At 42.6% G+C, this 27,082-nt stretch overlaps 2 protein-coding genes across 8 annotated transcripts in view; both read right to left on the bottom strand.

Annotated features, from left to right (window-relative positions):
- The window catches only part of zdhhc2 (zinc finger DHHC-type palmitoyltransferase 2), a 27,773-nt gene extending 8,142 nt beyond the window's left edge, over positions 1 to 19,631 (bottom strand). For 3 of the 4 annotated variants that reach the window (XM_029659379.2, XM_029659378.2, XM_065018465.1), the window contains exons 1-8: positions 19,330 to 19,631; positions 9,917 to 9,943; positions 5,755 to 5,849; positions 4,196 to 4,316; positions 1,910 to 1,979; positions 1,772 to 1,804; positions 1,332 to 1,452; positions 1,057 to 1,095 (exon numbers count right to left, since the gene is read on the bottom strand). In XM_029659379.2, coding sequence (XP_029515239.1) covers positions 1,057 to 1,095; positions 1,332 to 1,452; positions 1,772 to 1,804; positions 1,910 to 1,979; positions 4,196 to 4,316; positions 5,755 to 5,849; positions 9,917 to 9,943; positions 19,330 to 19,456 — 633 coding nt within the window. In that variant the 5' untranslated portion in view covers positions 19,457 to 19,631. The remainder of the gene's footprint in view (positions 1 to 1,056; positions 1,096 to 1,331; positions 1,453 to 1,771; positions 1,805 to 1,909; positions 1,980 to 4,195; positions 4,317 to 5,754; positions 5,850 to 9,916; positions 9,944 to 19,329) is intronic. The other variant, XM_029659380.2, reaches the window with a different exon arrangement.
- Positions 19,632 to 20,344: 713 nt separating this feature from the next.
- micu3b (mitochondrial calcium uptake family, member 3b) overlaps positions 20,345 to 27,082 on the bottom strand; it is a 43,026-nt gene continuing 36,288 nt past the window's right edge. For all 4 annotated transcript variants that reach the window (XM_029659372.2, XM_029659374.2, XM_029659373.2 and 1 more), the window contains one exon: positions 20,345 to 21,955. The gene's annotated coding sequence lies outside the window, so the exon portion shown is untranslated. The remainder of the gene's footprint in view (positions 21,956 to 27,082) is intronic.

The following is a 27,082-nucleotide window of genomic DNA, read 5'->3' as shown; positions in this document are numbered from 1 at the left end:
CTGTTCCGAGGACGTGAGGACAACGGTCCGATGTCAGAATGGTTCAGATAATAACTACAGAACGAAGCCAACATCAGCGTGAGCTTTGGTTGCGAATGGTATGAACTTTGAACTCTTATTCACTACAGAAGTGATCCCTCCTAGCCGTTGAGTTAGGAACAGCAAACGAGGGTTAGGAAGGAACAGACAGAGTATCCCGTCTACCACACAACGACGTTATGACAACGTATCCAATTGACCACCAGAGACATTCTTCAAAGGACTCGGTTGGGCAACACAGCCTTCCATCTACCACCAACCTACCGAAGCACAGCTCAGAGTAAATATTTATTGCATTTTCCTTTTCCAAATGGGTGGTAATTTAGAATGCATAAGATACTGTATTTACAATAGCACAGCTTCTTCCCTTTGTTCCTCAGTCTTCCCGCTCTTTCACTCAAACCCAGCCCATTTTCTTTTGTGTAACCAGCTGTCATATCTGTTCCGCCCGCTAGAGACGTTTTCCTTTATGATGTAATTTGTAATCAAGTTATGATTTAATTATGTGTATATGTAATTCTGTGTGATTAGTTAGGTATTTAGTAAATAAATAATTAAACCCAATTTTGCAATGCTGATTCAACTTGTGAGCCAGGGTTCATGCAGATAACCAAGAATTTACAACTTTCAGATGAGACTGAATTAAGATGACGATTAATATTGACTGTTATTGATGTAAAATATTACTAGGTCTTTAAGAGTTTATTCGGAAGATAACAGCTCTATAAATATTATTTTGTGGTGCCCCGACTCTAGTTAATTACATTTACATGATTAGCTCAATCAGGTAATATTAATTACAGATAAATTATTTTATAGAATAGCATGTCATATCACTTAATCCGGCATAGCCAAAGACACGACACAGTACCTGTATGTGTGCATTAGGCATAACCTGTAAGTAAAGTCTGCCAGCTAGTTGGGTGTTAGCATAGTTCACTACGAAACTAGTCTAGGGGGAGCTTAACCAATCAGTGATCATCGTCCTCAAATCCAATGCCGCTGATTGGCTCATACCAGGTATTCTAACAGACGGTCGTGTGTTCTACCTTCAGCCTTGCAGAGAAATCAGAATACCAAGATCAGAACATGAAACAGTTATTTTCAGTTATACACCAAGCATCATCTTTCATACTGTATTATTTAGTCATTAAAAATAATAGTTTTATCTAATGAGCATGGATATAGAGATATATAGATATAACAGACATTAGAAATTCAATCATTCCACTGGTTTAGATTGTACAGAATGTCAATTATTCAAAAGTTCACCATGAAAATATTTTACTCACGGTCCAGAATTTAATGAAGTACTGTAGATCTGTAGCAGTGATGAAAATGCAATATAATAAGGAGTATGCCAGGAACAGCATGAAAAACTTATAGTTGGAGAAGCCCACACAGTTATTCACCCTGTCACATTCCAAAACAAGAAGGCAATGTTCCAAGTCAATATCACACCATATGGGAAAACCCTACCGTTTGACAGCAACATACAGATGGTAAAAATGGCCCCCAAACAGAAACGGACAAGGCTGAAATATCATCTACATCGTAGACATCAGTTAAGCCTTTGACGACAACGAAAAAAAGTGATCAATGTACCAAATGAGATTTAAAAACTCTTACAAATCATACAGTGACCTAATGGAAAATATTGTTCCATTTCCTTTGAATAATTAATCAAATATCACTTTGATTAAGTATGAAATGGTACAGTAGCAATACAGACCAGGGGCAATGGTGGTCCATCTTTAGGATGCATCTGTAAAACAACAGTAAAGAAACTCAGTAACAGCTACAATTTTCCCCAACACAGTTTCAGCAGGGTTCTTATGAACAGTGCATAGGGCCATGAGCAGAGTCATACTTATCACAGACTGAACAATGGTGACATCGATCAGGCTTGACCAGCTGGCAGCGATCACAGAAACGAATAGCTGAGGAATAAGAGAGACAGCGTCAGAATACCAATAACAAATTAATCATCAGCCTATCTACCCCACTTTTATTGAACCTTTATTTAACTAGGCAAGTCAGTTAAGAACAAATTCTTATTTTACAATGACAGACATGATTTGGAAAGGCACACACCTGTCTATATAAGGTCCCACAGTTGACAGTGCAAAAACCAAGCCATGAGGTTGAAGCAATTGTCCGTAGAGCCTCGAGACAGGATTGTGTGGAGGCAAAGGTCTGGGGAAGGGTACCAAAAAATGTCTGCGGCATTGAAGGTCCCCAAGAACACAGTGGCCTCCATCATTCTTAAATGGAAGAAGTTTGTAACCACCAAGACTCTTCCTAGAGCTGGCCACCTGGACCAAACTGACCAATCGGAGGAGAAGGGCCTTGGTCGGGGAGGTGACCAAGAACCCGATGGTTACTCTGACAGAGCTCCAGAGTTCCTCTGTGGAGACGGGAGAACCTTCCAGAAGGAAAACCATATCTGCAGCACTCCACCAATCAGGCCTTTATGTTAGAGAGGCCAGACGGAAGCCACTCCTCAGTAAAAGGCACATGACAGCCAAAAGACACCTAAAGACTCTAAGACCATGAGAAACAAGACTCTCTGGTCTGATGAAACCAAGATTGAACTCTTCGGCCTGAATGCCAAGCGACACGTCTAGAGGAAACCTGGCACCAAACTTCCCTACAGGGAAGCATGGTGGTGGCAGCATCATGCTGTGGGGATGTTTTTCAGTGGAAGGGTCGTCAGGATCGAGGCAAAGTTGAACAGAGCAATGCACAGAGAGATCCTTAATGAAAACCTGCTCCAGAGCGCTCAGGACCTCAGACAGAGGCAAAGTTTCACCTTCCAACAGGACAACGACCCTAAGCACACAGCAAAGACAACGCAGGAGTAGCTTCGGGCCAAGTCTCTGAATGTCTTTGAGTGGCCCAGCCAGAGCCCGGACTTGAACCCGATCGAACATCTCTGGAGAGACCTGAAAATAGCTGTGCAGCAACCTTCCCCATCAAACATGACAGACCTTGAAAGAATCTACAGAGAAAAATGGGAGAAACTCTCCAAATACAGGTGTGCCAAGCTTGTAACGTCGTACCCAAGAAGACTCAAGGCTGTAATCGCTGCCAAAGGTGCTTCAACAAAGTATCGAGTTAAGGGTCTGAATATTTATGTAAATTTAGTATTTATGGGGGGTTCTATTTATAAATTAGCAAAAATGTCAAATGCTTTGTCATTATGGGGTATTGTGTGTAGATGGATGAGGGGGAAAAAAATTTAAATCAATTTTAGAATAAAGCTGTGATCTAAAAAAATGTGGTAAAGGTCAAAGGGTCTGAATACTTTCCGAAGGCACTGTATATTCTGGGGACATTATTGCAACATCAGGCTAATGTTATTTACAAACAAGGGGAGAAAATAAGGCGGTCCGGTACAGCGTACCGGAAAGATAAATAGTAGAGGTATGTCGTACTGGTAAAACATGGGCCTATCACAATAACTAAAGCAAAATGACAAGAAAACTGTAGGCTATTACATCCCTTTATATCATTACCTCATGACAGAGGCATGACAAATAAGCAAATAGATTTGAAAATGGGTGGTATAGCCTACACTCCAAACTGCGATGTGGTTAGACGAGAACACCGAAATTTTGCCAAGGCAGAGATGAGCGGCCGACAACGAGGCCCACGCAGACAGCAATGGATGCATAAATTCTGGCCTAATGACAACTTTGTGGTGTTTAGTGTAACAGATGTCTCTTTCCATTCACCACTGTTATGAGGCTGGAAATATGTTGTGATGAACATGTGCAGGTAGTCTAGTAAGGGGGGCACTTTGAAGTGATTGTTCGACAATCAGATAAAAACATCATGGCTGGTTGTGTTTATGCCACAATAAAAGGTTATACATTTTAAAAGTTAAATGACAAATCTTTGACTAGGTCCAGAGAGATCCTATTGAATTAATAGGGATTATATATGTAATTGGGCCTATAAAAACGTTGGTGCAGGTCCCGCACCAGGGAGAAATTAATTCTACTTTCACTCTTGAGTCAATGTATAATCATCAAAACAACTGGACAGTTTTTGTGTTATTAGAGTATATGGTGCAACCAATTTGGTTTATTGGGTTGGTAAAAGTCAGCCCACAGGGCAGACTTTTTGTTTTAGCTTGTGTTCTGTAGAGTACCTCCAGACATGGTGCGGGTGTAGATGGGTAAATCCTTGGCTATCCTTCTAAGAATCTCCTGCTGAGACTCTCCACGGTCCTCACGCTCCAACAGCTCCTTGTCTGAGTAGGACAGGTGGAACTACAGAGAGGATGGAGGAACAGAATAAGAAACATCCTGTGCCTCAACAGATGTAGGATCTTAATTTGATCACCCTGTTGCAGGGGGTTTAAAAAGCCCTGTTACATATGAGGTTTACAAAGTCTTCTGAAATTTGTAACTTCCACACTTGATTTTCCCCTACAAAAATGTCCATTCATTATAATCAACTTATTAATTCACATTTTCTGTTGCTGCAGGATTTGTTTCCTACTGCAGCAAACTGGCTCAAATTACGATCCTAAACCTCTAGAATATTGCAGGCCTACATCCATTACTAATGAGATGCACTTCCCATTAGAGGTCTTATTATAATGCTGTGATCTACTGTAAATGCTGTGTAGCTCTGAGTGCTGGAGGACTGCAGTACAGTACTGTTGTGTGTCACAAGGCTGATCCAGCTAAGTCATGTGCACTTCTATCTTTGCCCTTTCCTTCTGAGCAGCTAGATTGTTTGCAGAGCCACAGCAGCGCTGCTACATTATTACATTGAGGCACTCAGGCGTTTTATGATTGAAGGCTGAGGACTAATAACTTCAACAATAACAAACACCATGTGCCCGGTGCCACAGATATCACCACCCACTGAATCATCTAACAAATACACCTTACAGTATGAAGGAAAACATTGTTATTGAGTGACCTGAATGTTAAGCTATCGCCCCTTGAATGAACCAGAGTAATCAGTACTGGAAGGAGAATTTTTGAGTGTCGTCTAAAACGCATGGATTCAACAACAACAAGCGCTGAATCTAAGTGGTCAGGAGCAGAGATAATAGAGTGCTCCTTCAGGCAGTCGGAGAAGAATGGAATATCACTGTAAATATCACTCTCAATATAATTTTAAATAGCAGTAGAGACTGGAGCCTAGTTCTGTACCTCTCCCTGTACCTCATCATCCAGACTAGCCTAGTTCTGTACCTCTCCCTGTACCTCATCATCCAGACTAGCCTAGTTCTGTACTTCATCATCCAGACTAGCATAGTTCTGTACCTCTCCCTGTACCTCATCATCCAGACTAGCCGAGTTCTGTACCTCATCATCCAGACTAGCCGAGTTCTGTACCTCATCATCCAGACTAGCCAAGTTCTGTACCTCATCATCCAGACTATCCTAGTTCTGTACCTCATCAGACTAGCCTAGTTCTGTACCTCATCATCCAGACTAGCCTAGTTCTGTACCTCATCATCCAGACTAGCCTAGTTCTGTACCTCATCAATCAGACTAGCCTAGTTCTGTACCTCTCCCTGTACCTCATCCAGACTAGCCTATTTGATCAAATACACACACACACACACACACACACACACACACACACACACACACACACACACACACACACACACACACACACACACACACACACACACACACACACACACACACACACACACACACACACACACACACACACACTCACCTCTTTCAGGGGGTTCATGGGCTTGGTGAAGATGGTCTGCCAGTAGGCCCAGGTAAACAAGATGAAGACAACATGATAGGCCAGCAGATAAACAACTGGAAATAGAAAGACATACAGCTCACTGTGCAGCCAAGTAATCTGTCTGCTAGAGGCTAGATCTCTGAAAGATTCCCTGTTTACCATGAACTTAAAGTCAATCGTTGGACAGAGCACATTTGACATTGAAGAGAGCACATTTGTCTTAAGATCCACCAAAGGAGAACGTGTCAAGGCTTTGGGACAGCCTGACTTTGCGACCTCCTGACTAACTGCCCTTAGATAAGGCTCTGGCAGAGCTATGATTTTTTATTCTGCTATGATGAAACTTGTGGCGATGATTAGACTAGCTACAGTGAATGTCTCTATTGGGTCCCAGCCTGTGTAGATAAGGGACTTGCAGAAAATCATTATGTGGACTATGTATAGATAATATGTGGACAACTAAAAATACCTAGGTGTCTGGCTAGACTGTAAACTCTCCTTCCAGACATATTAAATATTTCCAATCCTAAATCAAATCTAGAATCGGCTTTTTATTTCGCAACAAAGCCTCCTTCACTCACACCGCCAAACTTACCCTCGTAAAACTGACTATCCTACCGATCCTCGACTTCGGCGATGTCATCTACAAAATAGCTTCCAACACTACTCAGCAAACTGGATGCAGTCTATCACAGTGCCATCCGTTTTGTTACCAAATCAACTTATACCACCCACCACTGCGACCTGTATGCTCTAGTCGGCTGGCCCTCGCTACATATTCGTCGCCAGACCCACTGGTTCCAGGTCATCTATAAGTCTATGCTAGGTAAAGCTCCGCCTTTTCTCAGTTCACTGGTCACGATAACAACATCCACCCGTAGCACACGTTCCAGCAGGTATATGTCACTGATCATCCCCAAAGCCAACACCTAATTTGGCCACCTTTCCTTCCAGTTCTCTGCTGCCCGTGACTGGAACGAATTTCAAAAATCGCTGAAGTTGGAGACTTTTATTTCCCTCGCCAACTTTAAACATCAACTATCTGAGCAGCTAACCGATCACTGCAGCTATACATAGTCCATCTGTAAATAGCCCACCCAATCTACCTACCTCATCCCCATACTGTTTTTATTTTATTTACTTTTCTGCTATTTTGCACACCAGTATCTCTACATCATCATCTGCTCATTTATCACTCCAGTGTTAATCTGTTAAATTGTAACTATTCGCTCCTATGGCCTATTTATTGCCTTACCTCCTCATGCCTTTTGCACACACTGTATTTAGACTTTCCTATCTCTACTGTGCAATTGACTTGTTTGTGTAATTGGCTTGTTTGTTTACTCCATATGTAACTCTGTGTTGTTGTCTGTGTCACACTGCTATGCTTTATCTTGGCCAGGTCGCAGTTACAAATGAGAACTTGTTCTGAACTAGCCTACCTGGTTAAATAAAGGTTAAATAAATAAAAAAGATTAAACTGTTTCTAACTGCGTACTCCCAGACCCATCATGCAACATCCTGGGTGTCTTGCCTCTCCTGACTCTGACTGTGTAGATAACTGATTCAGGCCTGACAGAGGAAACATTCTTTGTTCTTTGACAAACCCTTTAAGAGACCTACTTCCTCTCCCCACAATGGTACTAATATCATGGAAGTCTTACTAATGTATACCGTTGGCTCATGACTGCCCATAGATAAGCCTCAAACTCTGAGTTATTCATCTGACATGGTATCAGTGTTCATCATATCACACTACTACTGTCAGGTATGTGTTCATGGGGTAAGTTGAGACATTTTTACATTCAGCATCACTCTGTCAAGGGAAATATAGTATTTCTAACAAAGATATCTACATATATTTCAGGATGTTGCGTATCCCTTGAAATAATCAGAATTCATGTAAACATTACAGTTTTGAAAACATAGGTTGTCCATTAAAAGTGGTCTCTTGGAACAACTTACTCTGGGTATGGGGTAAGTTGACCCGCGAGACAGTGTAAGTTAAGCTGCCTACACTTTTCTGTACTGAATTAAATATTACCACTACCTTTTTAAAACCATATCTATTTTTATTTCCCAAACACAATTCAACACAAACACAATCGCCCCCATTCACATTGACATGGCTGTAGTGGAGCAGAGTTCTTTTGTGTCCACATCACCAACAAACTATCATGGTCCAAACACACCAAAACAGTCAGGCACGACAACGCCTATTCCTCCTCAGGAGACTGAAAAGATTTGGCATGGGTCCTCAGATCATCAAAACGTTATACAGTTGCACCATCGAGAGCATCCTGACTGGTTGCATCACCACCTGGTATGGAAACTGGTTAGCATCAAACCCTGTACATCACTGGGGCCAAGCTTCAGCCACCCTGGTCATAGACTGTTCTCTCTGCTACCGCACAGCAAGCGTGACCGGAGCACCAAGTCTAGGTCCAAAAGGCTCCTTAACAGCTTCTACCCCCAAGACTATTTGCATTGACCCCCCCCCCCCCCATTTATTTATTTTTTACACTGCTGCTACTCGGTGTTAATTATCTATGCATAGTCACTTTACCCCAGCCTACATGTACATACCTCAATTACCATCGACTAACCTGCACATTAACTTGGTACCCCCTGTATATAGCCTCCACATTGACTTGGTACTGGTACCCCCTATATATAGCCTCCACATTGACTCTGTACCAGTACCCCCTGTATATAGCCTCCACATTGACTCTGTACCAGTACCCCCTGTATATAGCCTCCACATTGACTCTGTACCAGTACCCCTGTATATAGTACTCCCAGTGTATATAGCCTCCACATTGACTCTGTACCAGTACCCCTGTATATAGCCTCCACATTGACTCTGTACCAGTACCCCCTGTATATAGCCTCCACATTGATTGACTCTGTACCAGACTCTGTACCAGTACCCTTGTATATAGCCTCCACATTGACTCTGTACCAGTACCCCCTGTATATAGTCTCCATTGACTCTGTACCTCCACATTGACTCTGTACCAGTACCCCCTGTATATAGCCTCCACATTGACTCTGTTCCAGTACCCCCTGTATATAGTCTCCACATTGACTCTGTACCAGTACCCCTTGTATATAGCCTCCACATTGACTCTGTACCAGTACCCCCTGTATATAGCCTCCACATTGACTCTGTACCAGTACCCCCTATATATAGCCTCCACATTGACTCTGTACCAGTACCCCCTGTATATAGCCTCCACATTGACTCTGTACCAGTACCCCCTGTATATAGCCTCCACATTGACTCTGTACCAGTACCCCCTGTATATAGCCTAGTTATTGTTATTTTATTGTGTTACTTCATTATTATTATTTATTTTTTACTTTAGTTTAATTAGTAAATATTTTCTTCAATCTTATTTCTCTTTAAACTTCATTGTTGGTTAAGGGCTTGTAAAGTAAGCATTTCGCGGTATTCGGCGTATGTGGCACATAACATTTAATTTGATATTTTTGTGTTTTAATCATTTTAAGCATCTTTTAACACAGGCTTAACACCTAACACACACTTTTAACATAGGCCAGGCCCTGTTGTTACCTCATATTCCAGCGATAATGCCTAGCATTACGCCTGGGAAGAAAACACCTCCATTTGCTCAACTTGCCATTGTCTTTACCATTGGCTCAACTTACCCCATGGCCATTTACTCAACCTACCCCAAGGCAAAGATTTGGACTATATTAGCCCACAAAATATAGGGATGCACGTTCATACTAGGTTTATGACCTCATATTGAAGCTTATAGAGACCCCAACTGATATAAAGAACAATCTTTAAATTATCTATATTGGTTTAGATACAAGCATCATGAAACTTCTAACCCAATAAATTAATTTGACGTGGTGAAAATCTGTTTTTTGGACCTAACTTGCTTACCACTTTTTCCATGTGGTTTATTCCTTCACAAACTGCATGCAATGAGGACCTCTTCTTAAATATTTGGTCAAATTATTCATTTTGTGTATGGTTTCCTAGAAATAAAGGTGGCTCAACTTACCCCTTTGTCTCAACTTGCCCCACTGTCCCCTATCATACTGCTACTGGCAGGTATTAATGTTCATTATACTGTAGAAGAAGAATATATATGGGTCAGGGACTTACTCTTCTGTCCAATGTTGTCGATCGATTCTGAAAAGAGAAGATGAGAAATGTGCAGTCATGTCTCTGTGTGGTTTGCTGTATTATGGACAAATAAAGAAATGGAAATGCTTTGAACATTCTTCAGTATAATGTGTCATCATAATGTGTAGATTGTGCTGAAAACAAAGGATTCTTTTCTCCTTGGTGTACTTGGCATCAATATCCTTGGCACCCAAATTACCGTTTAATAACGATAAATAAACTGAGGATGATGCAGACATCCAGCAAGTGCACTGAATCCCTATAAGTGCCATCTGACACATCAAACTCCCACAACTTACAGAAACATAATCACGACCTGATCCAATCATAAATTACTCTCCTTCTTTTACCTTTTGATATAGTAAAGCATTGCTGTGCATTAACACAAAAGCAGTGGCAACAACAGTAGCATCGTGCCTGGTGCAGTCTGGCGTGAATGCTGACTGGCAGCTGCTCCACCTGCGGCAGGGCAGGCCTGAGACAAAGCAGCTGACCACATGACAGGATCAGCACCCCAGTCCTCAACACACTGATTCAGCTCAGCTAATATACATGAGTAGCACCCTACTACACACACCTACTAATACACCTATATACATGAATAGCACCAAGACACAACTAATACCAGGGGTTGGAACCGGTTCAGGGAACAGAACCAAAAACCGGAAAATTAATAAATATTTAAAGGAATAGAATCAGAACTGGGAACGAAAGGGATCTATACTGTTCCAGAACAGAGCCTTTATTTTCAAAGCATGGGAACCGGTTATCAACATTATTTTACGTTCCCGGGCAATTTTTTCCAGTCCCGCAAAAAAAAAAACACCTATGCAAAGCTCTCCCTCTGTCAATCAGAAACTTCTTCCAGTGTCTGCCTGCAAGCTGAAAATCTTGTCAGCGTGTGTGCATGTTTAGGCAACCTGCCCCTCCCCCCTCCGAAGCATAGTCTAGTAGCCTAATGACCTTAAAAGCTGGATTCAGACATTACCGTTCACATGGTCCCCAGCGGTTGACAGATCCTTTGTGGACCTGAAGTGTCGGTTCACTACAGCCCCCATCCTCATCCATCCGGACCCGTCCCGTCAGTTTGTGGTTGAGGTCGATGCTTCTGACGTTGAAGTGGGGGCTATCCATTCCCAGCGATCTGTCCAGGACCAAAAGCTCCATCCCTGTTCCTTCCTGTCCCATCATCTCAACTCTGCAGAAAGAAACTATGACGTGGGTAACCGAGAACTCCTGGCGGTCAAGATGGCACTGGAGGAGTGGAGACTGGCTGGAGGGAGCAGAACATCCGTTTTTGGTTTGGACCAACCACAAGAATTTGGAATATCTCCGCACAGCCAAGAGCCTTAACTCCAGGCAGGCCCGGTGGGCTCTGTTATTCACCAGGTTGAACTTCACCATTTCCCATCGCCCAGGGTCCAAGAATGTTAAACCTGATGCCCTCTCTCACCTGTACAGTCCCGCTGCCACATCCTCTGACTCGGAGACCATCCTCCCTACCTCATGCCTTGCGGCTGCTGTGGGCTGGGGTATTGAGACCCTGGTCTGCAAGGCACAACGTTCCCAGCATGCCCCTGGAGGTGGCCCGGCTAACCTGTTGTTCGTCCCTAAATCAGTCCGGTCCCGGGTCCTGGAATGGGCTCATTCCTCCAGGCGGGTTCCGGATGACCCTGGCCTTCCCCCGACAACGTTTCTGGTGGCCCACAATGGTTCCTGACGCATCTGTCTTCGTTGCCGCATGCACCGTTTGTGCTCAGAATAAGACTCCACGGCAAGCCCCTTCCGGCCTCCTTCAGCCACTACCTGTCCCTCATCGTCCCTGGTCCCATATCTCCCTGGACTTTGTCACTGGGCTCCCTCCGTCTGATGGCAACACCATCATTCTGACGGTAGTGGATTGGTTTTCCAAGGCCGCCCATTTCATCCCTCTCCCCAAACTACCCTCTGCCAAAGAGACGGCCCAGCTAATGGTGCAGCACGTCTTCAGGATCCACGGACTCCCGGTGGACATGGTCTCCGACTGGATTCCTCAGTTCTCGTCTCAGTTCTGGAAGGCGTTCTGCACCCTTATTGGGTCATCGGCCAGCCTGTCCTCTGGATTCCATCCCCAATCCAACGGCCAGTCGGAGTGGGCAAACCAAGACCTGGAAACAACCTTAAGATGCCTTGTCTCGACCAACCCCACTACCTGGAGCCGACAACTGGTTTGGGTGGAGTATGCCCGGGAACACTCTTCCCTGTTTGGCCACGGGACTCTCCCCTTACGAGTGCTCCATCGGATATCAACCTCCGCTATTCCCAGAACAAGAACAGGAAGTCAACATACCCTCGGCCCAGATGTTCTTCCGCCACTGTCGGCGTACCTGGAAAAGAGACCGGGCGGCGCATCTCAAGACCAACTCCAGGTATAGTCGACATGTGGATCGCCGCCGGACTCCAGCTCCTCGCTATTGCATTGGGCAGAGGGTACGGCTATCCACACGGGACCTGCCCCTTCGGGTGAAGTCCCGCAAACTTTCCACCCATTTCATTGGCCCTTTCCCAATCTCTAGAGTCCTTAGTTCCACTGCTGTTCGTCTTTTGTTACCCTGTACTCTCCGTATTCACCCTACATTCCATGTGTCTACGATTAAGCCCGTGTCTCACAGCCCTATTTTCTGAAACTCTCCCACAGAAAATATTGTGCACCTGGAGAAGTGGCATCTTGCCTGACTGTAGGTTACGCTCATTGCGTAGAGTCACAAATTCAACAGAAAAGTTTAAGCGAAGCCTGTAAGAATCTTTGATACCCTAGCGGTGCTCATCCTGTTGGTAGGCGCAAATGATGTGTAGGCCTACGGCAGCTACGGCTGTATGTGTAGGCCTACGGCAGCTACGGCTGCATTTTGTATTATGTGTAGGCCTACGGCAGCTACGGCTGTATGTCTAGGCCTTCGGCAGCTATGGCTTTATGTGTAGGCCTACGGCAGCTACGGCTGCATTTTGTATTATGTGTAGGTCTACGGCTGCAACGGCTGCATTTTGTATTATGTCTAGGCCTATGGCTGCATTTTGTATTATGTGTAGGTCTACGGCAGCTACGGCTGCATTTTGTATACACTTGTATGTCATAATGGGGCGCATATCTTTCTTGTGCCATTATACAAAACAATGGTTGTTGATGTGTAAGGCTACATTTCAAATACATTTTTGTACATTTCAAAGGCAGTAGGACCAATCTACCTTATTTTATTAGGGCTCTAAAGCAATACTAGTTGTGCCCACCCATGGATTTAAAATGTCACCTCAGGTATGTCATCCTGGAGCCGGACCTGCTTTCTCATTCTCTCCCCACCCGCAAAATGTCAGTTGCATCTCGTACGTGACTTTCCATCACACATGTAAACAACTCACTGAGCTATAGCTTGCCTACTTCATAGCAATTAGCTCAATCCTCATTGCTATCCGCACTGCATGATTGGTGGACTGGAAAGTAACAACAACAAAATAAAGGTTCTGTTTAGAACGAAAATAATGTAGGTTCCAACCCCCGCTTAATACACACCAACAGCACCAGTGCACACCTAATACACATCAACAGCATTAACACACACCTAATACACATCAACAGCATTAACATACACCTAATACACATCAACAGCATTAACACACACCTAATACACATCAACAGCATTAACACACACCTAATACACATCAACAGCATTAACATACACCTAATACACATCAACAGCATTAACACACACCTAATACACATCAACAGCATTAGCACACACCTAATACACATCAACAGCATTAACACACACCTAATACACATCAACAGCATTAACACACACCAATACACATCAACAGCATTAACACACACCTAATACACATCAACAGCATTAACACACACCTAATACACATCAACAGCATTAACACACACCTAATACACATCAACAGCATTAACACACACCTAATACACATCAACAGCATTAACACACACCTAATACACATCAACAGCATTAACACACACCAGCTCTAAAGACAGGACCAGCTCCCTAATTGAGACACAGCATCCTACACATAACTAATAAAATAAATACCCAACACATAGTTCCCCAAGAGCTCATCATCCTTGTTCCTTCCAGTTTCAAAAAGCCCTTGAAGGAGCACACCCAGGGATGGATATTAAGCTAGCTAGCTAGCCTGAGGCTAGTACTGTTCAACCGGGCTAGTAGAAATGTACCAAACTAGCCTGCCGCCTAGAGAAATGTTGTCTTTTCAAATATCGAATGGCACAGATTTTTGACCAGGGCTAGTAAAAATGGTAGTCTACTAGGCTGGCTGGCCAGTGCCCAAAATCCTTAAGTTCCATCCGCACACAGGCTCAGAGCACACTGCAGTCTGCACAACATACAGTCAGAGCCGAGGAAAGGTGATCTGAGCAACTGAAACTGGCTCTGTGTGCGTGTGCGTGCGTTATGTGCGTGCGTCCTGCTATTGAAACAGAGCCCAGGTCTGCGACACAAGGACTTCACAGGTGAACTAGCTGTCTCTCATCCATCCAGTGCTGGATAGCCATAGCTAGCTAACATAGCATCCCTCTCTGTTTGAGTCAGGTGTTTGAGTAGGTTAAACTAGCTCGCTACATTCACTAGCTAAGTGAAAGTTTAAAAAAAATACAACTAAATCTCAATCTGTCTCTCTCTCTCTTTTGCTTCTCCTTAATTTATGAATAAATGAAGTTATTAAACTATTGTCTTTCTCTCTCTTTGAGTCAACTACTCCCCACATTTTATGCACTGTAGTGCTAGCTAGCTGTAGCTTATGCTATCAGTACTACACTATATATACAAAAGTATGTGGACACCACTTAAAATGAGTGGGTTCGGCTCTTTCAGCCACACCCGTTGCTGGGAGGTGTATAAAATAGAGTACACAGCCATACAAACTCCTTAGACAAACAATAGAATGGTGAAGAGCGCAGTGACTTTCAACATGGCACCATCATAGGATGCCACCTTCCAAACAAGTCAGTTCGTCAAATTTCTGCCCTGCTAGAGCTGCCCTGGTCAACTGTAAGTGCTGTTATTCTGAAGTGGAAATGCCTAGGAGCAACAACGGCTCAGCTGCGAAGTGGTAGGTCACGAAATCTCACAGGACAGGACCACCGAGTGCTGAAGCGCGTATCGCTTAAAAATCGTCTGTCCTCAGTTGGAACACTCACTATCGAGTTCCAAACTGCCTCTGGAAGCAACGTCAGAACAAGAATTGATCACCATGTGCATTGCCAAGTATCGGCTGGAGTGGTGTAAAGCTCACCGCCATTGGACACTGGAGCAGTGGAAATGCATTCTCTGGAGTGATGAATCTGGCTGTCCAACGAAGGATTCTGTATTTGGCGGATGCCAGGAGAACACCACCTGCCCGAATGCATAGTGCCAACTGTAAAGTTTGGTAGAGGAGGAATAATGGTCTGGGGCTGTTTTTCATGGTTTGGGCTAGGCCCCCCTTAGTAAAGGGGAATCTTAACGCTACAGTATACAATGACATTCTACATGATTCTGTGCTTCCAACTTTGTGGCAACAGTTTAGGGAAGGCCCTTTCCTGCCCCCGTACACAAAGCGAGGTCCATGCAGAAATGGTTTGTCGAGATCAGTGTGGAAGAAATTGACTGGCCTCCACAGAGCACTGACCTCAACCCCATCGAACACCTTTGTGATGAATTGGAATGCCAACTGCGAGCCAGGCCTAATCGCCCAACCTCACTAATGCTCTTGTGGCTGAATGGAAGCAAGTCCCCGCAGCAATGTTCCAACATCTAGTGGAAAGCCTTCCCAGAAGAGTGGAGGCTATTATAGCAGCAAAGGGGGGACCAACTCCATATTAATACCCATGATTTTGGAACAATATTTTCGACAAGCAGGTTTCCACATACTTTTGGTCATGTAGTGTAGATTGATTATCTGATACTTTGATTGGGTGGACAACATGTCAGTTCATGCTGCAAGAGCTCTAATAGGTTGGAGGAAATCCTCCAGAAGTTGTCAGAATTATTGTGTAAGTCTATAGAAGGGGGTGAGAACCATGAGCCTCCTAGGTTTTATATTGAAGTTAATGTACCCAGAGGAGGACGGAAACTACTGTAGACCTTCATTGCAAAACAGTGTGTTTTAATCAATTATTTGTTGATGTGAATATATTTAGTATATATTTAGTATATATAGTATATATAGTTTTATCTAAAAAAAGATAACTTATTTAATGTTTCACTATTTTTATCTTTATGAAATTCACTGAGGAGGATGGTCCTGCCCTTCCTCCTCTGATGAGCCTCCACTGTCACAGATATGTGACTAACATTTTGTCAACTTTAAAGACCCTGCTGCCATTTATTAAAGATAATTTTAAGGAAATCTGGGTCAGACAGAGATTGCATGCGAGTCAGACAATGGGATTAACAAAGGGATCAGCTGACAATACCCTCCAACAGTTATCTCTAGACCTCATCACACCACATGCTGGCCGCAGGCAACAACACTTCTAGTCATATCTTACTGGTTTCATTGCAGATAGAAGAAAACTACAAATATATATAAAAAAGTAAATTTTACAGTCAATGCAAATATCAAACTATCATATTAGTTGTATGCGCTGAAAGCATTGATAATAACAGATTAATCAATTAAATCTACTTAACAACATCCGCTGAGAACTTTACTTGAGCCCCTGTGTTTCTTGGTCAGGCCACATGGTTAGGAATAACTCTATAGGGCCGGTCAGAGATTTTCAGCCTTTCTTACCTCTGGGGTAGAGAAGGGTTTTGAAAAAGTGATTGACTCTGTTACTGGCCATAATATTGTGTTCTAAGACAAACGGGGAAGGTTTACCTGTTTTAGATAGTGTTTAGAACAGCAGGAAGGAAACAGGAGATGTGTCTCTAGAGTCAGGGAGGGTCAACCTGACTGGGCTGGCTGGGAGGGTCAACCTGACTGGGCTGATGACTGGGCTGGCTGGGAGGGTCAACCTGACTGGGATAATGACTGGGCTGGCTGGGAGGGTCAACCTGACTGGGCTGATGACTGGGCTGGCTATAAGGGTCAACCTGACTGGGCTGATGACTGGGCTGGCTGGGAGGGTCAACCTGACTGGGATGATGCCTGGGCTGGCTGGGAGGGTCAACCTGACTGGGCTGATGACTGGGCTGATGACTGGGCTGATGACTGGGCTGGCTGGGAGGGTCAACCTGACTGGGATAATGCCTGGGCTGGCTGGGAGGGTCAAACTGACTGGGCTGATGACTGGGCTGGCTAAGAGGGGAACTCAAAGTGATGACAGCAACACTCTCACCTGAGACACTGTAGGGTAGCGGTGTAGAATTAGGACAGCAACACTCTCACCTGAGACCATAGAATTAGGAATTAGAGTACTAGAATGGAAATTAACCTTCTTAAAATGGGATAAAGGTCAGCCATTTTGGTAAGGGAGTTGGTCAACCATTGTTTGCCAGTGGTGTGATAAGATATTGTGTAAAATAATACATTTGAAGAGTTTATCTGCACTGTATGTTAGCTAGCTAGCCAGACAGTTTTAGAGGAATGATTCCATTCATTTTCCAAATAAACTACTAATATGCCAACATTCCATTCAAACAATGCAGTCAATCCACAGCCATGCTCTGACTGAAATCAGTTGATGATATGACTTAGACAAGTTGTAAATGCAACAAGTACTGATATTGTATCATATAATAACACTCACAGCTTTATAAGAAAACCAAAAGGGAGACATTTATGGTCTGTTTACAGATACTGTATTTTAGGGCTATTTGTACAGAAAAAGAAAAAGAATGAGGGCAGAATGCCAAAGACATGGTTAAAACAGGTCATTATTCACCCTTTGTGGAATATTAGCTCAAAGTCAGCTGACATGGTTGTTGTTAAATCCAAAAGACTAAACTAAAAACAATGTGCGTGTCAAACAGAAAAGGAATTGATTGGACAATAGACTGATGATAGTACAAGCAAAGCAACATTCAAAAACGATACTTTGCAACCACTGCTCTTTGAATCCAGACTAGTTTGCGTGTGATGCTTCTTGGTAAATGCGGAGTCCATTTGCAGAGGAGGTGGAGACCTGACATACTGCCAAATAGAGCAAGGAGTGGGTTGGCCCTGGTTTATTTTGACACACACAGAGCTCCTCACCTCAGGAATCAGTATCCCTATTCAGGCCAATTCATATGTTGTGTAATATTATGCTTTTTTACACTATAATTTAACCAAATGTAACATTGGCAGTCTAAAAAACAGCCTTGAAAGCTATGGGAGGGGGAACTAAATGTCCGAAATGGCACCCCATAGGGGATTACTTTTGAACAGGGCCCTTAGACTACACTTGTAAATCAAGTGCTGATCACATCAAAGTGTTGTGGTGAATATGCGACACATGAACACATGTAAGGAATGTTGTCAGAGCTGTATGAAGTAGTAGTACGTACATATAATCCCTCCATACAGGCACAGGATAGTAAAGTCACATACATGAAAATTCAAACCACCTCCATTTGAGTTCCTCTCCAGGGCAAAAATCCCCTCACAAGGATGGGTTTAAAGATTGACGGCCTGGACCAGAGCCATATATATATATATATATATATATATATATATATATGCCATATATATAGCCATATATATATGGCTCTGGTCCAGGCCGTCAATCTTTAAACCCATCCTTGTGAGGGGATTTTTGCCCTGGAGAGGAACTCAAATGGAGGTGGTTTGAATTTTCATGGTCATAAAAATGTAAAGCGGACCAAAACATGGACGTTTTACAGACACACTACAAGTTGATATACATCCTTCAATTTCCTCAGGGATTGTTTTTTCTATAGTTGTTTGGATTATAATAAATGACTGTACATATATGAGAGATTCTTTGAGATAATCAAACACATTGCCAATATTATTGAATAATATAAAACTCAGCCCATATATAAACAACCAATATTTACATTTCTACTGTTATTAATTGATTATGATCATACAGTATATGCTCCCCATATTGTTCAGCACATGTGCAACTAATGTCATCTATTTCAGTTAGAGCTGTGACTCAACAGTTTTTATGGGAGACTTCCATAAACCAACATATTCATGAACATATGTCCAGAATAACTGTCTTTGTAATTATGATACAAATTGGTACTGTCAACTACAAGCACCTGCATAAACAAATAGTTCTGCATCTAAAATAAGACAGGACCAAAATGAGTGAATTTTGAAATGAGACGCAGCATAGGAGCAGGGAAAAACACATGGTCACATCGGTTATAAGGGCACTGCAAGGCATCCACAGCATCCTATAAGCGTTAAAACCCATACTGTGCCGACAGTAGAGTTATCCTTACCTATGCAGAGCTGCACAACATACGCGTAGTAAGACCAAGCCACTATGAGGGTGATAAAAATAACTGGAATCCAATACAAAACTGTCTGACAGCTCCGTTTGATACTACGCGAGCCCGACGGCGCCATATTCTATTTAGACACCATTTGTTTGACATTAAGTTTTTGTCTGTCTGTTCCTTCTGTCTGTGTCTGTCACTTCATTACTGCCTGTAAATCGCGTATGATCGACAGCCAGGACGTAGCACTTCTGTTCTGCTGCCTCCACCTCGTTTCGCAGAGCGCGGTAGCGCGACGCCTCTCGTTCCTCTCTGCGCTGCAAAATAGTCAGCACCACCCCTTTTCACCAAGTTGCCATGACGTTCGTAGGATGCTGCGAATACATTTTTATTCTTTGGAATGATCCAATTGACCCTCTGACCATTGATGCAGAAAAGAGAATGTTAATCACCATTTAAGTTGTTTTTAACGTTGTCTTGCCATAGATCTAACCTTGGTGAAAGTAGGCCTACATTATATGATGGAGAAAACAATTATCAGACCTTATGCTTCATTAAATGTGCCTTTTTGTAGAATAGGCCTATTTGATTGTATTTTTATGTTAATAAGTAAAACAGGGCTGTCCGTGCATATGCTGGTAATAATATACAGCCACTCTGTTTCAAATGTCTGAGGAATGTGTGACACAGTCAGCTGGTAATTAGCTGACTTGTGTGAAAACACCAACCAAATATTTCCTTTGAGGTCAGGGGTTTTTCGTGTGTGTGTGCGTGTGTGTGTGCGCGTGAGTGCGTGAAATCCAGAACAAAAATGACACAAAGCTATTGATTGTTCTTAACATCTTTATTTACCAAGTCAAATGTAACAGCCTGTGTAATCCATTGGATCACCTAAACAAAGTTCTGTAGAGAGAGCTATCATTCACATGACTTCCAAACATCATTCAAAAGAGGTCAGCTAAGAGGAGATGTAGGATATTCACATTACTAATGTATTATGTTATACCGTGCAAAGAAGTAGGCGAATTAGACAAATCCATTTATTTGATTTAATATGTAACATACAAGATAATATTGTTAGACATTGGAACTAGCAAACCAATGGCTATGTTCAATCTGTTTCGCTGGAGCATTGCAGATAGCATGCTAAACACGTAAAGGCCATTTCCTATTGAGCCGACATCTGCAGCGTTTACAATGAATGCAGTCTCTGCTAATACAGGAACATTGCCTTAAATTCCAACCACGCTGTAACGCTGAATTTCTGTGATACAGATTTAATGGAGACCCAAGTCTCTATTCAAGCAGGAAATCCACCACATCAGACCAGAACTACAGTCTCTAGAAAACATCACTGAAATGCATATACACTATATTTGACATTTTAAAATATATATGTCATGATGGTACACAGTAGAATAAGATTTTCCTGGGTAACCCATTGGGAAATAAACGTAGGTACGCCTCTGAACAGTAATCTCATGTTATTTAAACATTGTATTTTGCCTTTAGTAAAAACAATTACCACAAATTCATAAAGTCCTCATTGTATAGAATCCCTGTCAGTAGTCTGAATAAGCCTAGTATGAATAGTGTGTATAGTTAATATACACACTGAATTTCTCCATTACATCAGAGTAAACTCTTGATTATAATAATTATTAACGGAGTTAGCTGCCTCTATTTACACAATGAACCCCAGAGATAAAACCCCAATTTGAAAGGTGTTAGCTAGCTGGCTCTGAGTTATTTGAGAATGAGCTGCAGAAGGCAGCCGTGTGAACAGAACACAAGAGGGAGGCTGTACTCCTCTGCGTAAGCTGATCTGTGCAGTGGGCTGCAGACAGGCTTGGAGAAAGTATGTCAGCAATGCATAGAGGCAGATTAGCAGGTTTAGGACTGGGAGGGAACCACACTGAACAATACTACACACACTGTCAGAGCTACAGCCTGCCAGCCACAAAACAACCAAATGGGTTTTTCCTTTTCAAAGACTTACAGTGATAAACAAACAAATTAATAACAAATGAATACGGTAAAATGGTGAATGATGAATCAATAATATATTCACCCTGGGTGAATAAATCTGTTGCAACAATAGGTTGGAGTTTCCAGTGACCCGATCAGCTCATGTGACTTGTAGAAGACCAGGAAGGTGTTATACCAGTCCTGATCCATAGCATTCCCCTGATTTCATTTTTTTTTTTTTACAATCTGGTAGAAAAATAAAATACCATCAATGCAACTTAACATCACAGTACTACATATTGTTGATTTCAGACTGAAAGCTGAACAACAAGCTTAAGACTTCAGGTATTTAAAATGGCTTACTCTTAGGGTCATCAGAGAAATCCTTTGTCAGAGAAATCCTCCTTCTCATATCAATCTCAACTTGAAAACACCCCGAGTAGCATCCAACTAGGCCTAGGCGGGGAGAATCCTATTTCATTTCATTTCTACTTTTTAGACGACTATGCAGAGACTGACACATTAGTCTATCCTTCTCTCATCTTCACATTGATAGCAAAATGAACTGTACTGTTGTTTTGAATGATCTTCATGGATCAGGGGAAGTCTATCCGGGTAGAGGGGGTTGCAGACTGAGAGTACAGGACATTCAGCTGGTGATCTGCAAAAGGAAAATAATTATTAGAGAATACATTGAGGAACATAGCACACACAGCATCTAACACTATCGACCTGTTCAGTGGCAACATAAAAATACTGGAGAAAGAAACTGTACTCCTGAGTTAATTATAAACTAACCTCAAGAATCCCTTAGATGGCCCAGAGCTTTTCCTGGTCAGATCAGGTGTTCAGGAACTACTCCTGGCCATAATCTCATACCAATGATGTACAGTATATAAACACTAGATGTCTACATTAGTTTTAGCCCACAGTAGTATATTGTATTAGACACCTTGACGCATACTTTTAAATTATACAAAAAACATGTTTCTTAAAGCTGGAATCCATAATGGTGAAACTGTCACGTCCATTTGAGATATTACAACAACAAAGAAGCTACTTCAAACAATGACACAGTCTTTCCTCCTCAGGCATCATGGAGCATCACTGAACATCATTGAACATCATTAAACATCATTGAACATCATTGAACATCATTGAACATCATTGCACGCACGATAGAACAGCAGAGTATTGTCGTGTCTTTGGCTATGCCGGATTAAGTGATATGACATGCTATTCTATAAAATCATTTCTCCGTAATTAATATTACCCGATTGAGCAAATCATGTAAATGTAAATAACTAGAGAGTCGGGGCGCCACAAATTAATATTTATAGAGCTGTTATCTTCCGAAAAACTCTTAAAGACCTAGTAATATTTTACATCAAAAGCAGTCAATATTAATCGTCAACTTAATTCAGTCTCATCTGAAAGTTGTAAATTCTTGGTTATCTGCACAAACCCTGGCTAAGTTGAAGTTGAATCAGCAATAGAAAATTGGGTCTAATTATTTATTTACTAAATACCTAACTAATCACACAGAATTACACATACACATAATTAATCAACTTGATAACAAATTACGTCATAAAGGAAAACGTCTCTAGCGGGCGGAACAGATATGACAGCTGGTTACACAAAAGAAAAGGGTCTGGGTTTGAGTGAAAGAGCGGGAAGACTGAGGAACAAAGGGCAAAGCTGTGCTATCGTAAATACAGTATCTTATGCATTCTAAATTACCACCCATTTGGAAAAGGAAAATGCAATAAATATTTACTCTGAGCTGCGCTTCGGTAGGTTGGTGGTAGATGGAAGACCGTGTTGCCAAACCGAGTCCTTTGACCTTTGAAGAATGTCTCTGGTGGTCAATTGGAAACATTGTAGTAACGTTATTGTGTGATAAACGGGATACTCTCTCTGTTCCTTGCTAACCCTCGTTTGCATCTGCTGTTGCTAACTCAGCGGCTAGGAGATATCACTTCTGTAGTGAATAAGAGTTCAAAGTTAATACCATTCGCAACCAAAGCTCACGCTGATGTTGGCTTCGTTCTGTAGTTATTATCTGAACCATTCTGACATCGGACCGTCGTCCTCACATCCTCAGAACAGGAGGTTACATTGTCGTCAAGGGGCGGCAGGGTAGCCTAGTGGTTAGAGCGTTGGACTAGTAACCGGAAGGTTGCAAGTTCAAACCCCCGAGCTGACATGGTACAAATCTGTCGTTCTGCCCCTGAACAGGCAGTTAACCCACTGTTCCCAGGCCGTCATTGAAAATAAGAATTTGTTCTTAACTGACTTGCCTGGTTAAATAAAGGTAAAAAATAATAATAAATAAATAAATAAATAAAATATAGGAAGGGAGAGGAGGGCGTGTTTGAAAAGTTTTATAGCACATGTCCCTTCACAGGGGCGGGCCACTGATTGAGCAGAGCCCTATCTTATGAAAACCCAAATCTCACATTTTAGAAGCTACAATCGCATTTCATCCCATCACAAATAATTTCATATTCAAACATTTAAATTGAACAACAATTCCATGTGAATCCGATAACACTGATGTGTAGACTTTCCACTGTAGAGTTTGTCATCTTATCATTGATGAGAATGTCTCAGATGACAACCGAACTGAAATCATATTCACCTCTTGGTGTTAGGGGGCAGTATTTTCATTTTTGGAAAAAAAACGTTCCCGTTTTAAACGGGATATTTTGTCAGGAAAAGATGCTAGATGAACTGATGTTGCAGGCGAAAGCCTGAGAAAAATCCAATCCGGAAGTGCCCCAGGTTTTGAAAGTGCTGCGTTCCAATGACTCCCTTTATGACTGTGAATGTACCATCGACGAGCTTACGCTTTCTATGTATTCCCCAAGGTGTCTACAGCATTGTGACGTAGTTTTACGCATTTCTGTTGAAGAATAGCTGTATGAGGGCACATTGCGTAAGTGGTCACATGGTGGCTCCGAGAGAGATTCTCGCGTAAAGTGCAGAGGTAGCCATTACTAATCGGTCCTAGAGAAAAAGGAATTGTCCCGACGGATATATTATCGAATAGATATTAGAAAAACACCTTGAGGATGGATTCTAAACAACGTTTGCCATGTTTCTGTCGATATTATGGAGCTAATTTGGAATATTTTTCGGCGTTGTGGTGACCGCAATTTCCGGGCGATTTCTCAGCCAAACGTGAAGAACAAACGGAGCTATTTCGCCTACAAAAATAATATTTGGGGGAAAAAATGAACTTTGGCTGTCTACCTGGGAGTCTCGTGAGTGAAAGCATCTGAAGTTCATCAAAGGTAAACGATTTAATTTGATTGCTTTTCTGATTTCCGTGACAAGTTTGCCTGCTGCTAGCAAGGCATAATGCTATGCTAGGCTATGATAAACTTACACAAATGCTTGTCTAGCGTTGGCTGTAAAGCATATTTTGAAAATCTGAGATGACAGGGTGATTAACAAAAGGCTAAGCTGTGTTCCAATATATTTCACTTGTGATTTTCATGAATAGGAATATTTTCTAGGAAGATTTATGTCCGTTGCGTTATGCTAATTAGTGTCAGATGATGATAACGGTTAAGTTCACGGGCTGGGCGTCACTACAGGTTAAGTACCACCGCATATGTTCAATTGTTCGGATTACCAGAATATAGTTAATTTCCCCCCACCTTCTGATGTTCCCAGAATCTCTATGTTAACCAAGGGTTTTGCAAATGTAACATCAGTAGGGTAGAGAGAGGAAAAGGGGGGTATTTATGACTGTCATAAACCTACCCCCAGGCCAACGTCATGACAGTCCCCCATGTTGGGTTCAATCTTGCGATTAACCTGCATGTTGCAAACCAACATAAAAATGACCCTGGGTTGTCCTGGTTGTGGACCATCGATGTGGTCCCCATCTGGTGGTCGACCCGGGTAGGGTTTCTGCGAATGAAGTCCGCTCCATGGCTGAACAGCAGATGTCCAGTTGGTGATCGCTGTTGCAGTCCCCCCTCTGGTGGTCGACCCGGCAGTGTTTCTGCAAATGAAGAAGTCCGCTCCATGGCTGGGCAGCGGATGTGCGGATTGGGATCGCCGTTCCGGACCCGTCGTCTTGTCGTCCAGACTGGAAGATCTGGGCAGTAACTTAGGCAGATGTTAACAACACACACACACTCATGAAATATATCATTACATTTCCTCCCAAATGAGCGGCGTTGTGGCACTAACTGATGGTTGTATGTGGAAGTTGTTTATGGCTCTATCACTTTCTACGTGCCGAAGAAAATTAAACGAATGAAATTAATTAATGAAAGCATAAACCAAACAAAATATATTTATGCCACCTTAATCATCTAATTGGACTGTATTCTATCTACGTCCATGGTCTTGGCAAAATGACCCTATCATGGCATTGTCTAATGTCATATCTAGGGCTTTCCTAATTTGCGGGGTGTTGCTTAGGGTACTATCCTAAGTTGACTATGTGATAAGTAGCTGTAGTGTAGAGTTAAAAGCCTCAAAATAAATGTTCAACTTTACTAAGGCTGGTATTTTGCTCACACCCTTAAGTGATCTTAGCATAAATCCTAATTGGATGTTCCGTTGTGCATGTGCAATTATGCACATGTCAGGGGAAGGAAACCAAGTATCCTGGCAGATTACAACTTGTTCGGAATGAGTCTGACGTAGTCAGGTAATTTTCAGGTCAATGCCTGGAGGTCAGTCAGAATTGGTGTCGAGGGAGTCTGTAGTGGTTTTACTACCAGCCACTGTCTTCCACTATTGTAGTGGTGGTAGGTATGAAGAAGTATACTTCATAGCTATGTTATCCATGGAGGAGCTAACCTCATGACGGAAGTACTCTAAGTATTAGACCAGTCGTACGTGGTGTGATTGTGGTTCATGGCTTCTAATAACTTTTCTCCTGAACAGAGGGTTCTATTTATTAGTGGCGTGTGTTAACCATTGGAAGAGTGCAATGGAGATTCCCTTCCCCGTGTTGCACTCTTAGTGACTCCTATGTTACTATTATCAATAGCAATTTAACTCTTGAGGTTACTAATCCTCTTACTGAGTGTTGCTGGACTGACTGTGGTATTGGTACTGGTACTCAAGGGGTCCAGTTGTCCTACTGATTTATTCTGAAATGTTATCCTACAGGAATACACGATTAGAGCATTTTACTAGTTGTCTTAAGGTGACTACTACACATGGCAAGGAATGATTATTGTTTCCATTTGTTTTGGAGGTGCACAAGTCCACTGGACTTCCTTTGTGGTACACCTCAGTGTGGTACTTCCAGTGTGGTACACCTCAGTACTATCTTAGATGTGTTCTAAGATAATCCCAGTCTAGGGGCCTGTCTGCTCCTCACTGTTCTTAAAGGGGAGTTTACAACTAGATTTGATTTATGCTCTGGCGGCCTCGTACGGTGTTGTCCGTAGTCTCGACCACCCCACTGGCCTCGATAAGGCTCATCATGGGTCTGGGCTACTATTCCCCCCCTTTGTGTCTCAGGATCACCCCACCAGCACGTGGTGTTGGTATCCGAGGCGCAAACGAAAAGTTTGGACCCTATGTACGAGTTGTCAGTGGCCACGTTATTATGAGAATGGCTGTAACCTTTCAACCAAATCTCCTGGTGTTTGTGCTTCAACACCCTCAGTGGCTGTCGAGGTCTGTCAGTCACCACAGCGTCCGCGTGTGGCAACCTCTTCAGTACCTGCAAACTGAGACGAGGATATCGATCTGTGATATCGCAAAGTGTTTCACCAGTGGGAGTCATCGGGTCAGTTGCTGGACTGAC

The sequence above is a fragment of the Oncorhynchus nerka genome, linkage group LG5 (genome assembly GCF_034236695.1).
Source record: "Oncorhynchus nerka isolate Pitt River linkage group LG5, Oner_Uvic_2.0, whole genome shotgun sequence".
NCBI classification, from domain to species: domain Eukaryota; kingdom Metazoa; phylum Chordata; class Actinopteri; order Salmoniformes; family Salmonidae; genus Oncorhynchus; species Oncorhynchus nerka.
This window is presented reverse-complemented; position numbering and strand designations above follow the sequence as displayed.